This window comes from Diplotaxodon limnothrissa, linkage group LG3 (assembly GCF_057381915.1).
Source record: "Diplotaxodon limnothrissa isolate DT_005_m linkage group LG3, D_limnothrissa_male_GT1.1, whole genome shotgun sequence".
NCBI classification, from domain to species: Eukaryota; Metazoa; Chordata; class Actinopteri; order Cichliformes; family Cichlidae; genus Diplotaxodon; species Diplotaxodon limnothrissa.
The window spans coordinates 40563561-40579589 of NC_140598.1; the positions used below are offsets into that span (position 1 = coordinate 40563561).

The 16029-nt window shown below is 38.5% G+C and overlaps 1 protein-coding gene across 1 annotated transcript; it reads right to left on the minus strand.

Moving 5' to 3' along the window:
• Window positions 1-283: 283 nt before the first annotated feature.
• On the minus strand, window positions 284-11627 carry LOC146635844 (circularly permutated Ras protein 1). Its single transcript, XM_085350632.1, has 18 exons — window positions 11576-11627; window positions 11299-11355; window positions 8936-9067; window positions 8761-8847; window positions 8591-8676; window positions 8272-8469; window positions 7040-7084; window positions 6856-6945; window positions 5763-5914; window positions 5594-5675; window positions 5370-5497; window positions 3010-3094; window positions 2821-2927; window positions 2547-2659; window positions 2319-2430; window positions 2060-2200; window positions 1066-1159; window positions 284-427 (listed from the first exon to the last, which is right to left on the minus strand). The coding sequence occupies exons 1-18, from the start codon at window positions 11625-11627 to the stop codon at window positions 284-286; spliced, it is 1905 nt and encodes a 634-aa protein (XP_085206758.1).
• Between the last annotated feature and the right edge of the window lie 4402 nt (window positions 11628-16029).

A 16029-nucleotide genomic window follows, 5' to 3' on the forward strand; every position in this document is an offset into this window, starting at 1 on the left:
TTTGCATTTAAAAATGTGATAAAACTCCTCGTACAGTTTTTCTAGAGTAGATCAGTGTTGGAAAAATTGTATCCATTTCCAGCTCAATAATTAGGCGTGGAATAAGCAAAGAGGTAGGAGCTCTTATTGAATCTATTGTACAACAGCATCTCAGACACAGAAGATTTTTAGTCATATACATTTGCCTGTCTGTACTCTGGGCTTCTTAAATAAAAAGAAACTATGGTTCTCTCACTGCTGTAAAATTAATTGCTTAATAAACAGTTTTGTTTTGTCTTTTAATTTACACAGCCTCCATGACAGCCTTTTTCTTCTTTGTGGTCTTCTTTTGGACATTAACTGTGTTGCTGCTGTTGTTGTTGTTTCTGACACTGCTGGCTCTCTTCATCTGGTACACCACCTTAGCTGCTTCATCAGAAAGAGTCAGCTGTAATAGATGTAAAAAAAATTGATAATCTGTGAATAACTATTTTTTACAAACTCATAAACAGACCAATAAACAAAATCTAATATCTTGTTCCAGTGGATCTTGTACTCTTGCACTAATTGCAAAATTTTCGTCTATGGAGAGGTTCAAAAAGTAGCTATAAAAACTTTATTCACTGTGGTTGCTTGAAAGGTGCTGACCATTAAGGGGCTGTGATGGAGTTCAATAAGCTCATTCTCACTCTGAGTTTAGTATTTACTCAAGTTAAAATTTATAGGGTGAGGGCTATATTTTCATATTTACGACTGTTAGAAGTTAGTATTAACTTTGTTGTTGATCTGTTGCAATGTATGTGCAGACAAAAAACAAATAAAAAAAGAAAGATTACGAGTGCACAACATCTGATTAATGTTTCATGAATTCTTGTGCTGCTTGATTGGCAGTTGTATAAAAGTACGATTTTCCAAATCTTTGCCTGCTCAGTCACAGACAAACACAACATCTGACACATGTAAAAATAAAATAAAAATGAATACTTCCAAAATGTTCATGCTACATAAACAAAGGGTTTATATAATGATACAACTCACTGTGTGATATTTCATCTAATTGTCTTCATTAAAAAAGTGTATGAATACCTGGGATTCCGTGGTAATGTCCTCACAAATTGTCGTCATGGTTTCCATCCAGTTACCATACATACTCTCTTCCTTTTGGATTGGCCTCCACTTGCTGTAGTTTAGAAAGAGGCACTGTTACTGCCTACAACACAGTAAAGTCACACACACACTTGAACTCTAACCCCTTAAAACCATTCCACTTTCTTCTACTCACTTCAACCGTTAACGTAAAATGATCAGGTGGTGGCTCAGTGGCCCCACAGTACAGGTGAACTGATGGGTCTAGATCCCCCCCATTCAATGTGTACTAAGATCTGCATACATATCTGCTTTGCTATTTATTGTTATAGGGATTTAAAAAATAATAATCTGAATATTTATAAAAGTTTAAATGTCCGGTAGTAATAAAATAGTGACAAGAGATTAAATGCCACACTTGGAAAATATCTTTCCTACAAAGGCAGGCAGCAGTAACTACACAAAAGTAATAAAGTTGAGAATATTTGCATAATTATTCCTCAACATAATGTGTAACACTTTACGTTTGGACTATATAAAAGAATACTAAGGTAAGTTAGTTTGTTTTTAGGAGAACTCGAGCTTCTTTTCTCTGTATGATAAAGTTTAATGACCATTTTATGCACGTGGTGTCTCAAATTTAATTCCTGAAACACTGAGTGGCCAAATGTTGCAGAAAACAGTAGCTATATTATCTGGGATCTATATAGAGTTGTTTTAGCCACTTTCTGTCACTTCTACAAAGTAAACACTTCTTCACATTTCTTATAAATTTTGTGTAAACCATAATAATAAAAATGCTTGTAGTAAAAACAGATTTCGGTCTGGCTTTCATTGACTTAGGTCCAAATTCACCAAATTGACTTTTTACAGGATTCATCACAACAATAGCATGCAGCATACATTATCAGTGCCTTAATAGCTGGCTACTGAATCTCTCATATGTGCATTCATTATTACCTTTTTCTCCATGTATCCTCTACAAGACTCATACCTGACTTGTTGCAGCAGGTCTTGCTGTGCTTTCAGCTGCCTTTGTGCCTCCTGCACTTTACCCTCCATGGTTAAACTGGCACAGAGCTGTGCGCAGTGAACATCGAGCACTGCCATGTTAAGTCTACCTGCAAAAATCCGACTTCAGACAGACAGATAAACAAGATGAAATTAAATATATAAATATATTTTATGATTAACTGGAACACATTTAAGTTAATGATTCTAAAAGTATTTAACACCCAGCTCCAGCTTTTTACCTGCAGGTAGTTGCTGGTCGCTGTTCGGTGATGATGCGAGTGATTCTGTGTTGGTCTCTGGTCTTGAAGCTGAGCTGCATTTGGAATGGAAGCATTCCTTTCTGGAGAAAAACTGGTGAATACAGACCAATATATAACAAAATAGATTAGACTTTGGTTGATTCTATTAAATGCTTTCTGCACTAAAAATGATTTTTAAGCAGTAATAATACAGCAGAGTTGACCTACATTCCATAAAATCTGGTTTTACAGCAAACTGGAAGGTGATCTCCAGACCTTTGGTGACATTCCCAATCTCTCTTACCAGTTTGTGATTGTTTTCATCCTCATATGGAAAATACCTAAAGTGAAAGAGAGAGAAGAGTGAAAATAAAAGAAGGAAACAAAGGAAATTAATATTTTGGATACCACTGCACCACTCTATATTATTATTGTTATTAGACTAACATACAATCGAGTATGTAAAATGTTTATGTGGCAGTGTTTTTACGTTGCCACTCACACTCCATCAGAAGCGAGCAGGGTTGCTTTGACTCCTGTAGCTAGGACGTTATCTTCGGAGACCGATTGAATCTCTCTTGCTACCGTGCCAATGCTGACAATATTTACCTGCGCAAGCCAAGGAGCAAGAGTTACAGTAATATGTTCTTCTTTGTGTTTGCTTGTGTGAATTAATTTGTGTCTATCTCACTCTTCCTCCCGTAGCATCTGCCAGTTTACCAATATCAGCCAGGCGACAGTCTGTCCCTTCAAAAGTCATTACTGATATTATGACTCTGAAAAAGGAAAGAAAGAGATATGTTTTTCACAGAATTAGACAGGTCTTGTGGCTGATGTGCTCAGTTCATGCAGATGTGAAAAGTTCAAAGGTTTGAGCTAGACACCCTGCTGTAGCCAGGTGAGTCTGAATTCTGGAATGCTGTAAAGTACATGTGCAAAGAGTATATAAAAGAGTGTACAAACTGTAGCATGTAGCTGTAAAATGAAGTCTTAGTAGTAAATTCTCCATTTCTACTCCAGAACAAAGCATATGTTTCCAGTTTTTACTTTGTTTATCCCAACAAAGTGACTTTTTTGTGCTGATAAGCTACAAGTCAACTGATTTGCACTGGAGTAAAGGCTCTTAAACTTCACCAGATGTTGACGTCTTTGTTCTGTTCCAGATTCTGGTCATTGTGAACCTCTCCTCACAAGCATTTCTTTTTTTTTTCTTTTTTTTTCCCCACTGTTTTATTTTGACTGACGGTTTTATTTTTACAATCCCAATCAAAAGTTTAAGAATACTTGAAAAATGGCAAAACAAATCATATTTTGCATGGCTGGATCTTAACAAGGTTCCAAGTAGAGCTTCAACATGCAATAAGAAGAAATGGGAGGTTTTTTGAGCATGCATAATTTATTGAAAACAATGCTTAAACTGAAATCAGCTGTTTTACAGCTGATCAAAAGTTTAGGACCACACCTCCAAAAAAAAACAACCCTGTAATTGCCCCCAAAACAGAAATCAGTGGCCGTTTGATGCCTCTGCACAAGCTCCATTGTTAAACTGAAGGAAAAATCACCCCAGACCATTATTGTGTCCCCTCCACTGTGACGCATAGAAAACATCTAAGGTTGGATCTACTTGTCATGCCAGTAACGTTGGAAACCATCAGGACCATCAAGGTTAAAAAAAATTTTCATCAGAGAATAAACTTTATTCCACCTTTCAATGTCCCATGTTTAGTTCTCTCTTGCAAAGTCCACATGGTCAATTCTGTGGCATTCAAGGAGACGATACCATTGAAGACGTTTTTTGTTTTTGAGGCCCTTCAAACTATATGCTGTCTGATGGTTAGGGGGCTGCAGTTGGCACCAGTAACGGCCTTAATTTGGTTCGGGAATTGTCCAGTGTCTTGACAGACAGCCAATTGGATCCAGTGCTGGTGAAATTGTTTTGGGTCTTCCACTTGACTTTTTTGTTCCATAACCCCCAGGATCATTTAAGAAATTCCAAATGACTGTTTTACTGCGTCCCACCTCAGAGGCGATGGCATGTTCCGAGAGACTCTGCTTATGCAGTTCAACAACCCGACCACGTTCAAAAAGGGACGTTTTTTTGCCTTTGCCATCAGAACATCATGACAGTGTGACTATCTGACAGAAAATGACAATGAACCCACATTTTTGCACAAATTTGGCCTTTTAAAGGCATGCGGTCCTAAACTTTTGATCAGCTGGTATTGAAAATAAAAATCTTTTGCTTTAATTACACAGTCTGCACTTGAATCTGTTCTGTCAGGAACCTTGTTAAGATCCAACCATGCAAAATATGATTTTTTTTGTCATTTTTCAAGTGTTCATAAACTTTTGATCGGGACTGTGTAATTAAAATTAAAACAAATATACTCTGTAAACAGAAAAAAGTAAAAGATTTGAAATGGTAAATGGCCATTTATCTATATTTGTATAGCTCTTTACTTAGTCCCTAAGGACCCCAAAGCGCTTTACACATCCAGTTATCCACCCATTCACACACAGGTGATGGCGGCGGTGGCAGACACTGGTGCCACCGAGCCCTCTGACCACCACCAGTAGGCAACGGGTGAAGTGTCTTGCCCAAGGACACCACGACCGAGACTGTTGGAGCCAGGGCTCGAACCAGCAACCTTCCGATTACAAGGCAAACTCCCAACTCTTGAGTCACGATCGCCTACGATCAATATTTGACAGGAATATCTCTAAATACCACACAATTTCAATACTCGAAGAGGACAGGATGACGTTTACACTTAAATCTGCAAAACAAAACAGGACTATTCTTATCAGCTGCTGTGTTTAGGAGCAGAGGTGGTGCCTGTCTGACTTTGAGGCAGACTCTTGTGTGGCAGGTAAATGATTGTTCACCAGAGACATGGTTAACGCAATTAAACATTGAGCATTTGTCAATGTTTAATTGCGTTAACCATGTCTCTGGTGAGCAATCATTTACCTGCCGCACAAGAGTCTGTAAACTTCATCCTGTCCCTTGACAAATGCTCAACAACTTTGTGCATGCATGTGAGCCCTTACCCCTTCTGTACCGCATCTAGAGCCAGCTGAGTATAGAAATATGGAGTAAAGGCAGAAGGAGTCAGAGAGGGAGCTTCCTCCATCTCTCCCAGTCCGATGTTTGCTTTGCCATCAGTACATAAAATGACCTGTAAATCACAACAGCCGCAAGGTTCTTGTTAATAGTGGTGACAGTCACAGCACTCAGTTGTCCCAATCTGATATCTGACCGCTCATTTACTCACTTTTGACCCGGGGTACCTTGAAGCCATGGCAACGGAGGCTAATGCTGCGGGACCAAGACACGTGGCTCCATGTTCCCTGAGTCTAGAGTCAGAGATGTGGAGAAAACAAAGAGTGTTTCAGACTGTACAGAGCATTCTTCCATGTTTCTAAAACACTTCTAACACTTACTCTTTGACCCTCTGTATTAGGTGGTTGTAGGTCTCAGCGATACAGTGTGGGATGTGGTAAGTCACACCCTTTTCCCATATATGGTCGTAGTCAACTAGCGCCCAATCCCTGAGTGTGATAGGAGCACTAGTACCATCACCATATATTACAACCTGTGAAACCAGCAGAATGTAGTTAGAGTACTCCAGGGGCAGGAGATTTATAAGGTCTTCTTCATTTAATGTCTTCAACATTTAATTCAAATTTTGACAAAAAAACAAATTCTCTGGCAGATGAGGGCAGATTGCTTCTCCCTTCTGTCTGCTGAAGAGCCATCTTCTACAGAGCATGACAGTTCATCATGGTAAACAGGAAGTCCTCTTGTTTTTGTGGGCCAGGCTACATAACTGTCAATTATGCAAGGTCCAAAGGGGACAAAAACAGGAAAACATTTAAAATTCTCTCATGTAGTGATAAATAAGGGATTCAATGGACTTTATAAGTCTGGTTCTATGAACAAGGACGTCTTATGATCTGCTCCACTGATTTTTCTATTTTACAACATTGAGGTAAAACTGGAGCAATGTACTTAGTTATAGCAACATAGAGGAATGCAATTAAATATTCATTATATCTTGAGTGACACGATTATATATTCATATAGATTAAAATTGGCCAAAAAAAACCCCAAAACCATAGGAAAGACAATAAAGGGCTTTTCTATTCTATTCTACTCAAAAAATGAGAAAGATCGCATGGAAGTAAAAAAAAAATGTAACAGTAGAGTAAAAGGTAAAAAAAAATAAATTTAGTTTTTGTTGTCGTTGTTTTAAGGTAGACAGCAAAATACCTAAAGCTTTAGCATCCCCACTCCTGATAAGGACCCCAGGTTCAGTCTGAATCAACCATAATGATTTGTTCTCATTGTGATTTCTGGAGTCCAAAGACATAATGAATACTAAACACCTTTTACAATCTTTTACCACATGTTAGTTGGATGGGATAACACTTATATTTGTATTTAAATGTTCACAAAAAAGAAAGATTCAAAAAAGCAGCATACAAGAATCAGTGTTATAATTAATACTACTACTACTACCGCTACATCTCCTACCTCATCGTTAAATGTCACCAGAGCCACCCTCCGATGAGGGGACCGTTGCTTTATGGTGAATAGTGCCCTGTAGAGGGCATCCTGCATACCCTGTGAAGACATACCAAAACAGCACAAACTTTAAAACAAAATGATTATGTTAATGCAGCTCAGCCAATCAAACCACAACAAATTATCCTCTCACCTCTAGTCTGGATACGTATGTTACAGAGCCATTGCTTGATGGAACCTAAAGCAGAGCAAACATGATAAGACTGAACATTTCAAATGGAGTTTTATTGTGATTTAATTAACCTACAATCATGTGGAAAAGAGGTTTCAACTGTGGAAAACTGAATGTCTCTTTACTGCTACTACAGGTATTCAGAAGGTAAGTAGCAGCCAGGTGCTGCTAATTAATTACACTTGTTTAACTGATAACAAGTGAGTGTAGGCACCTCGATGACAGCAGACATTTTGGTATTTAGCTATATGTTACCACAATGCCACAATCTTTTTAAGAGTGGATGTCCCAGTAAGTCCACCCGAAGAACAGATTGTGCAGTGCTTACATAAACTGCAAGAAACTTGAGAGGTGCATCTCAGACTGAGTTAGCATGTTAAATGTAAAAAATCTTGACAGTGCCATTAGAAAAAGACTGAACAAGTACGGCTTGTTTGGAAGGATTGCCAGAAGAAACCCTTTTCTCTCTCTCTCTCTGTCTAAAATAAATAAATAAATAAAAAGTAAATAATCTTGCATCTGAGCAAAACACAAAACTTGACAGAGACAAGACTGCACAGACGAGATCAAAGTGGGAGGTTTGGCCACAATGTAGAGTGAAACCCAAACACAGCATATCATCATAAACACCTATATTGTGTGGATGCTGATTGCAGCTACAGGACCTGGGCACCTTGTTGTCATTGAGTCAACCAACAACTCCTCTGCATACCATTCTTTATTTTAGAATCAAATGTAAGCCCATCTGTCCGACAGCTAAAGCTTTGTCCAAATTATATCATACAACAGGACAAGAACACACAAAATCTACAACTGAATGTCTAAAAAAGAAAAGAATCCAGATGATCCAATTCAGAGTCCAGACCTCAAACTCACTGAAACGCTGTGGCACGTCCTGTTCTGTGGCAGGACCTTAACAGAGCTGTCCATAAATGGATGCCTGCAAAACTCAATCAACTAAAGCAACACACTTAAATGAGAGTGGAATAATATTCTTCACTGAGGACTTGACGACTGATAAAATCATACAGAAATGCATTTACTTCAAGTTATTTTATGCTCAAGGCGATCCTACAAGCTTTTGAATCATGCAAGAATTCTTTTTGCAACCACAAGGGTAGCCTCCAGCTTTTGATAAACAATGACTGTAGGAATTTTACCCGCAGTGTGTTTGAATAATGCAATCCACACACCTCTGTAGTAACGCTCATGCTGCCAGAAGTGTCCACGCAGAAAACAACTAGCGTGTCCTCTAAGTTCTGATAGTCGTCTTCACTCTGTCTGGGCAGGTAAAGGTCATCACTGCGCACACCGGCTCGCTGGCCAATGCACAAAGCAGCTAAACTTTCGTCTACGCTGTTTTCATATCCACAGAACTCACATCGCCAAACCTGCACAAGAAGAAGAGGATTTGCTTTTGTTTGTTTCAACTACCTTTGTCCAGTGGAAACCAGTTAATCAATTGGTTGAATCCAAAGAAATAAAAAATTCGGCAATTAAATTACCACTCACGTTCTTCTGTAACGAACTGAGACATGACAAAGCAGCACTACATTTCCCACAAATCACTGGCCTTTGAAAAGTCTCCATGCCTGAGTCTGATAAGCAAAGAAAGAAAAGAGATTAATAAAATCCCCAAAAAACTTGGAAGGAAGTGTGTTTGCATGTGTGTGCCCCCTGACCTTGACTAGTGTCAACCAGTTTTCCAACATTGAGTGAGACAACGTTGACGTTGGCCTTCAACCTGGTTAATCCTTCCAGCTTGTCAACTGATGAAATGCAAAAAGGAAATGAGAGAGAGAGAAAGATTAAATATCAAATATAAAACATAAGGAAAGACTGGCAAATCAAACTCACGTCTGGGAGGAACAGGAGGAGGGAGGGAGGGAGGAGCAGACGGAGGCTCGAAGGAGGAATTGTTGTAAAGAGGAAGAGAAGTAGGCCGAGGTTTCCTCAGTCGACGAGGGGGCAGCGGTGGAGGAACCTCATCTGAAGTAACAAGGAAACACTGAATAAATAGCCTACAAAAGCAAAACGTATCAAGTGACACGTTCTCTAGGACATGCAGAGTCCAGGCTATGGCTTTATTACCTCACTGCAGTCATTATCTGATGTGCATATGTGAGATCCTTTTAAAATCTTCTTTCAAAACTTGTCTTAAAACATTAAAGGTCTATCAGAATAAAACTTCCACCAACCCATGGACCTAAAGGAAATGGCTACAGCTGATCCGATCAAAGATTGTGAAAATTAACAGCTGATTTTGTCTCTTTAAATTTTGAGTTGTAAATTTAAAATTCACTCTCCTTAAAAACAAGCAAACAAACAAAAAAATATTACATTAGTCAGGTGGTCACACTTGCCCTTTAGTTTAGTTATCACATTTCTACTCTGTATTGTTTATTCCTTGTATACTAACTGTCAGCTATATATTAGCATGAATGTCAGGCCTTTTTAGGAAACCCAGGAGCTTTTTAATCAGCTGACCGTAATCTTACTAATTTCAGTACTATCGCCTTTATCTTTAAATGAACAAACAGAAACAGAAGCCATGATTTATTCCTGTTGGTGTAAGGCAAAAATAGTACATTCTGGATAGCATCTGACATGCAGCGGCTTCATTTTTTTCTGCATGAAAATGAGCTTAACACCTCTGGTTGATATACAGCCACAAACCATGACAGAGCCTCCACCCTGTCTTACAGATTTTAAATTAGAATCTAAATCAGAAATACTTTATTAATCCCGAAGGAAATTATAGGTTACAGCAGGCAGCACGCTAATGGCGCATGCACACTTACAAAGGAGCCCTCTGACCAAACTTTACACAAACATCACATTGGGAAGACATGTCAGAGAGGTAGGCTGATAGGAAAAAACAACACAATTCATAACATGAGGTGAGAGGAAGAGGGGAAAAAAACTCCACTCAGACTGAGCTGCTAATGGGAGAAGAGGTTGAGAACAGAAAAAAACACCCCAGCACAAAAAGCCTGTATGTCTGTCAATACACCGTAGAAACACAAGACAAGAAACACTCAGTGTTGTACCTCATCCATACCTATTGATGTAAATTTGAACCAAAAAGTTTAAACTTCATGCTGCTGATTTTCAGTCTGGTGAAGTAGAGGGGACCTTTTCCCCAATCGAATCATATAATGTTGGTTCCCTTACCTAACCAAAGACTAAGTGAAAGTGAAACTAAACTGGGAGTGAAATCAGAATTAATCCTAGAAGTAATGCAACATGAAGTCTGAAAACAATCCAAAGTAATAATGTCTTAATGCATGCTCAATAATCCAGACAAGGAAATCCCAGAAAGTTTATTCTGTTCGCCTCAACATTTCTTCACTGATCCAAGTGACTGCATCCATCTCAGATGATGAGATGGAACCACATAAACCGTCGCAAAATGATCTGAACCTAGCACCACTAACAATAGGCCGTGGCCTCGATTTGGCAGTCGTCAATATGCAAATTGTTATCAGTGGCCATCACATGGGGAATGGCTGCGACCACACTGGACCATAAGAACCACATAAACCATTGCAAAACAATCCGAACCATTGACAGTCATGTGACATCAATGCCAAAAAGTCATAAAAGCGTTCACTGTGAGACCTAATATCCATCTATCTAGCTGCAAATATGAAAGCTGTTTTATAATAAATATCCAACCATTTACTATCTATCTGCAGAACAAATAATACAAATCTTGATTTTTGTTTTTATGATCTGCGTTAATACTTGTTAATACTTGATATGTGGAATATTTACTTTATTTCTTACATTAATTTCACTGAAATTGATTTGTGTTGGTGAGAAATTCAATTTTACTGGCAATGGGGGTGGAGCCAAACTGATTTGGACTGATTTTTTAGTTTTATCAGCATTAACTGTCACACTCTTCTAACATCTTGATAATTAGAGCTATCTGACATCTTTTTCTCTGTGTGGACTTTCCCTTGTTGAACCTCTATCTTTACATCTCCTACACAGTTCGTCTCTTTGTCTGTCTTGCATTTGCAAGCATGCCCACACACACACACACGCACGCACACACATTACTACTTAATATGCTTTCCTGTTATTTCACTGCAATGCTCTTGAGAATTTAATCAACGCTCTGGCCAGAAAAAAGCAACGGTTCATCACCATCAGCGTCATGAGAGCTGCATGCTTGTGCACATTTTTTGCAAGTGCATGAGTGAGAAAATTACCTGCTTGTTGTTTTACTGGCACTATGTTGTCATACTCGGGCCCCATAGGAAAAACGCCTATAGTTGGAGGAAAAACCCTTCGTTATAACAGGTTTAAGCAGTTATGCACGCTCTCTTCCTTTTTGGTGGCACTTAATACAAACAGACGCAGACTGTTCTGCAACTCAGGGTCAAAGATGTCAACATTTCACCGGCTTAATGTACTTGAAAGGTTCTAACTATAGCAAGCATGAGCATTATTTGTCACATTGGCAAAGATTCACTTTAAGAAACTCACCTGGTCCATCTGGACTCCAGTTGCAAACAACATGGCTGCAAGCAAACTCCATCTGCAACACACAGATATTTATTTAAATTGATTGCGACACCATTTAAAAGACCCACAATCTCTTTGGGTTTTTATCTTTAAGAGACAAATGAATCAGATAATGGGGACAAAGAAAGCGAGAAAAGCTGACATATCAGCTTCATGACTATGGTAGACGAGCTTCCTGGCATTGTCAGTGCGTTGTCACCACAGCAGCTGTTCCTTTGGTTTGGTTATTTTTCTTGTTAACAGGTGCCTCAGTAAAACACTTCCTGTTATAAGAACAGGGAAGAAATGAGAAAACATGAGAAGTAATGGCTTCTTAAATATGAAGGAATAAAAGTTGCATTTTTCTTCAGGTTTGGTTTGTTTGGTTGAAGTATGGCTGCAGACACTGAAACTAGAGAACAGAGCCAATGCCATTGAGGTCAACGTGAAGGAAATGACAGGGTTTAAAGTTCTGAGAACTGTTAAATTATTAACCAGATTTAGATTGTTTTTAATCAGAGCATGGTGGCAGTCACAGAGCAGGCTACAGACTAATGAGTGTTAAAGGGGTCAAACCACAATCTCACACCCCCAACCAAAACCCCCAAACAGCTCTAATGTGACTCCAAAATTATCTCAAAAGCCTATAAAATAAAAACCTACACATTATTTTAAAACAAAAAACTCAAAAAGCGCCTAACGTGCATGTGTTTGGACTGTGGGAGGAGGAAGGAGCACCTGAAGGAAACCAACGAGAAGCCGCAGAGAAAACATGCAAGCTCCACACAGAAAGGCTTCCTGTGAGCCGACAGCCAAACCGCTGCACCGCCCTGCCCTGATATGACTGCACTATCCTGCTGCTGATTAACACGATGCCTTGAGAAATGTGAGGTTTTTGACGTGTACTTTAGTGACCAGCTAAATTTTTTCTACGTGGACCTTAACTAAAGCAAAAAGGAAAAACTAAGGATGACTCTGTGGATACTCAGAGTGATTGGTCAGATAAATATGGTCATTTATGTTTTCAGACAAATTTTTTGAGAACATTTCCTTCTTTCTTGTTTCACAATAAAAATGTGCGCAATTTCTATTTTTTTTATCATTAAAAGTTCATGATCCTTAGATTGTGCACCCCATGTTACACCCAGAAAATGAAAATGACGACGTCAGTCAGTTTATTTTAAAAAGTTTCTTTGGAAAAGTTTAAAAAGGAAAGTTTTGTAAGACTTAAAGGTAAAAACTGTTTTTAGTGTATAGCAGCTGCTAGCCATACTGTTGTTGTGTCTCAGCACATGTAGAGTCGAAATTCACATTTTTCTGTGTTCTTCATATTCTTCAGCTCTATGTTGTGAACTGTTTTGAACCATGTTTCCTCCAAATTTATTCACGAAGCAGACGTTCAGTTTATCAAGACAGCAGCTATCTGCACTGATGACAACCAGAAATCCTCATCTAAGCATGAATTCCCCTTAGAGTAGAATTATTATTTTTTAATTAAAGCTGCTTTATATTAAAGGTGTCTTTTTTTATGTCTGTTTTTTTTTTTTTTTGCTTTTTTCAGATGGAACTTTAACCAGGTACATTTTAAGAGCAGAGGGACTCAAAAAGATTCTGAAAGGAAAGGTTTTTACTGTGTCATGGTGAGCTTATAGTCCATGATCATCAAAAAAAAAACTGAAGGTAAGCTTAGGTATCATTTTTAAGAGCAAGATTTGCTCTCAAAAAAAGATTCAAACGTAAGTAATCTAAAACGAACCTGTTGAAATCTCCCAATTCTTTGAATCTTTGGGCTGAAGGAGGGACAATACTCGGTGTATCAATGCTCAATCAACAATCATTTATTTCCATACAATTCAACAGTCAGAGCATTACAACGTCCGGACGGGAGAGATGCTACCAGAGGGTCAGGCACATGTCTCCAAATGGTGACGGGTTGCTCAGCTTTTTATAGTCTCTAGTGGCCCCCAGCTAGTCGTAAAAGCCAAAACATCACATTTTTTCTCTGTTACAGCGCCTAAGTTATGACCTCGGCAGTTGTTTCTCTGCTTTCTGTAAGGTGGGGGTGTGGAATGTGGTCTATCTATCTCCCCTGTCTTTAGACACAGAGTCTCCTGCTTACAACCTTCTCTTCATGATTCAACAATTAAGCATGTCAAGAAAACAGTGTAACACATTCCCAGCAGATCAAGGATACAGAGTGATGCACATTTATCTAATGAACTAATATGTGAATATGTTCTGTTAACTCAAAAGTATAATGAGAACTACACTACATACAGCTCACACACTCTATATTAAAGGGTATAATGTGATCTACAGCAGTATTCTAATTCAACTACTTTGATTACATATACAAGGTAACATATAATAACAGAATAATCTAATAAACCACACAAGCTTTACTTTAAAAAAGAAATTGTGCATTTTGCTATGAATTACTCTAAAAACATTTCTCACCATCACAGAGATTTAAAGGGTTTTTTATTTTTTAGATTGTAGGTAGAAAATCCTGAAGATCTCTGGAGCATTTTGTTCGAGTTTTCGCTGAAAGCCATTTTGAAACAAGAGCGGGCTGAACCACAACATTAGCTCTACTCATGCAAACTCATTGCTTCAAAAAAAAGTCACATCAACCCAAGAGGGTCGAGCTACACTTATTTTGAGCTTGCTATAATTAAAGGAAGATAACGTAAGCAACAACTTAAAATAACACACCAAAGTCTGACCCTTTTCTCCACTTTATACAAGCTTTGTTTTACAAGTACTCCTGACTCAGAAAGTCAAGAATGCACAGCAAGTAAGACAGCGTTTTCTCTGTTCCTGTGACACACACACAGCAAATTAAATACAAAAGACAGAGGTCGGCACCTCTGTGCTGCTCAGTATGAAGGCAAAAAGTACTAATGAGTCAACATAAGCAAATGCTCTCACTTAAATTACTTAAGGAGCTTATTTGCATTTTCACACAGCAAGTTGGGCATGCCCAGGATATCATTTCCTTATTTTTGCTTCCCTAAACCTCACAACCTCGGTTATGCTCAGAGGTTATCAGCTCTCTAAATCACTCCAGGTTGCTCTATAAATAGGTCGATCTTGGCAACCGGGACCAAACAAGTTGAGCTGCATACTTCACACATGTGCAGCAGAGTTTCTGCAGCTTTTGCAGGTTAGTTTCAAGGTTTGCATCAGTTGGGTACCTGAACTACTTTCTAGCCTTTCATAAAAAGGGCCTCTGGTGGGATACACCTGTCACCCAGTTTAATTCAGTAAAGCTGCTAAACTGCATCTGAATGAAGAAGAAAGGTGATTTGAGAAACTTTGAATGTTGTATGATTATTTGTGCTGGACAGGGTGGTCTAAGTATTGCAGAAACTGCTAATCTGCTGGTATTTTACTGCACAGTGATCTCTGTGGTTTACAGAGAATACTCTGAAAGGGAAAATGTAAAGTGAGCAGCAGTTCTCTGGGCCTTGTTGATGTCAGAGGTCAGGGAAGAATGACCAGAGACAATGGTACCTCAAATAAACACTCATTACAACCAAAGTATGCAGAAGAGCATTTCTGAATTAACAAGGAACCTTGAAGCAGGTTTAATTCAATGTTATTTATATAGCGCCAAAAACAGACAATAAGACATTGGAAAAATGTTGCCTGGTCTGATGAGTCTTGATTTCTGTGGCAAAATTCAAATGGCAGTCAAAAGTTGGTGTTACATGAACATGGATGCACAGATCGATGCATTGTATTAATACTTCCGTCTGGTGGTGCTGGTATAATGGCATTAGGCACATTTGGGCCCCAAGTGAGCATCATTTAAAAACCACAGCCTGCATCAGTGTTATTCCTGGCCATGACTTGCCTTTTCAAGTCAATTGTATTTTATTTATATAACACCAAATCACAACTACACTTGCCTAAAGGTGCAAGGTGCAGAATAATACACCATGTCACAAAGATCAGGATAATCTCAAGCTGGTTTCTTGAAGATTACAGTGCGTTCATTGCACCCAAGAGGCCTCCAAAGTCACCATATGTGAGAACAGAAGAGCACCTTTGAGATGTAGTGGAACAGGAGATTCACATCATAGATTCATGAAGATTCCAGCATCTTCATGAATCTGTGCCATGAACAATTATCTGTTTTCCTAAACGACAAATTAATCTCATCTGTTGTATCAGTTAGTAAATTAATTCTTTATACTTGTACATAGATTCAATTTTGAAAAGTGGATAAAGCAGGTGCATATCACGTTTGGAAACTTTAGTCCAAAACATTTAATCAAAAGTTAGCTAAATTAAAAATACACGACTCACTCCTGAAAATAAAAGCTGTAACAATTTATCGTGGATACACACACACAAGAAGAAAAGAAATACCTTTGCAGCGGTCTGAGTGCAGCGGTGTCGCTCAAACTGAAAGCGTTTCATGAAGCATG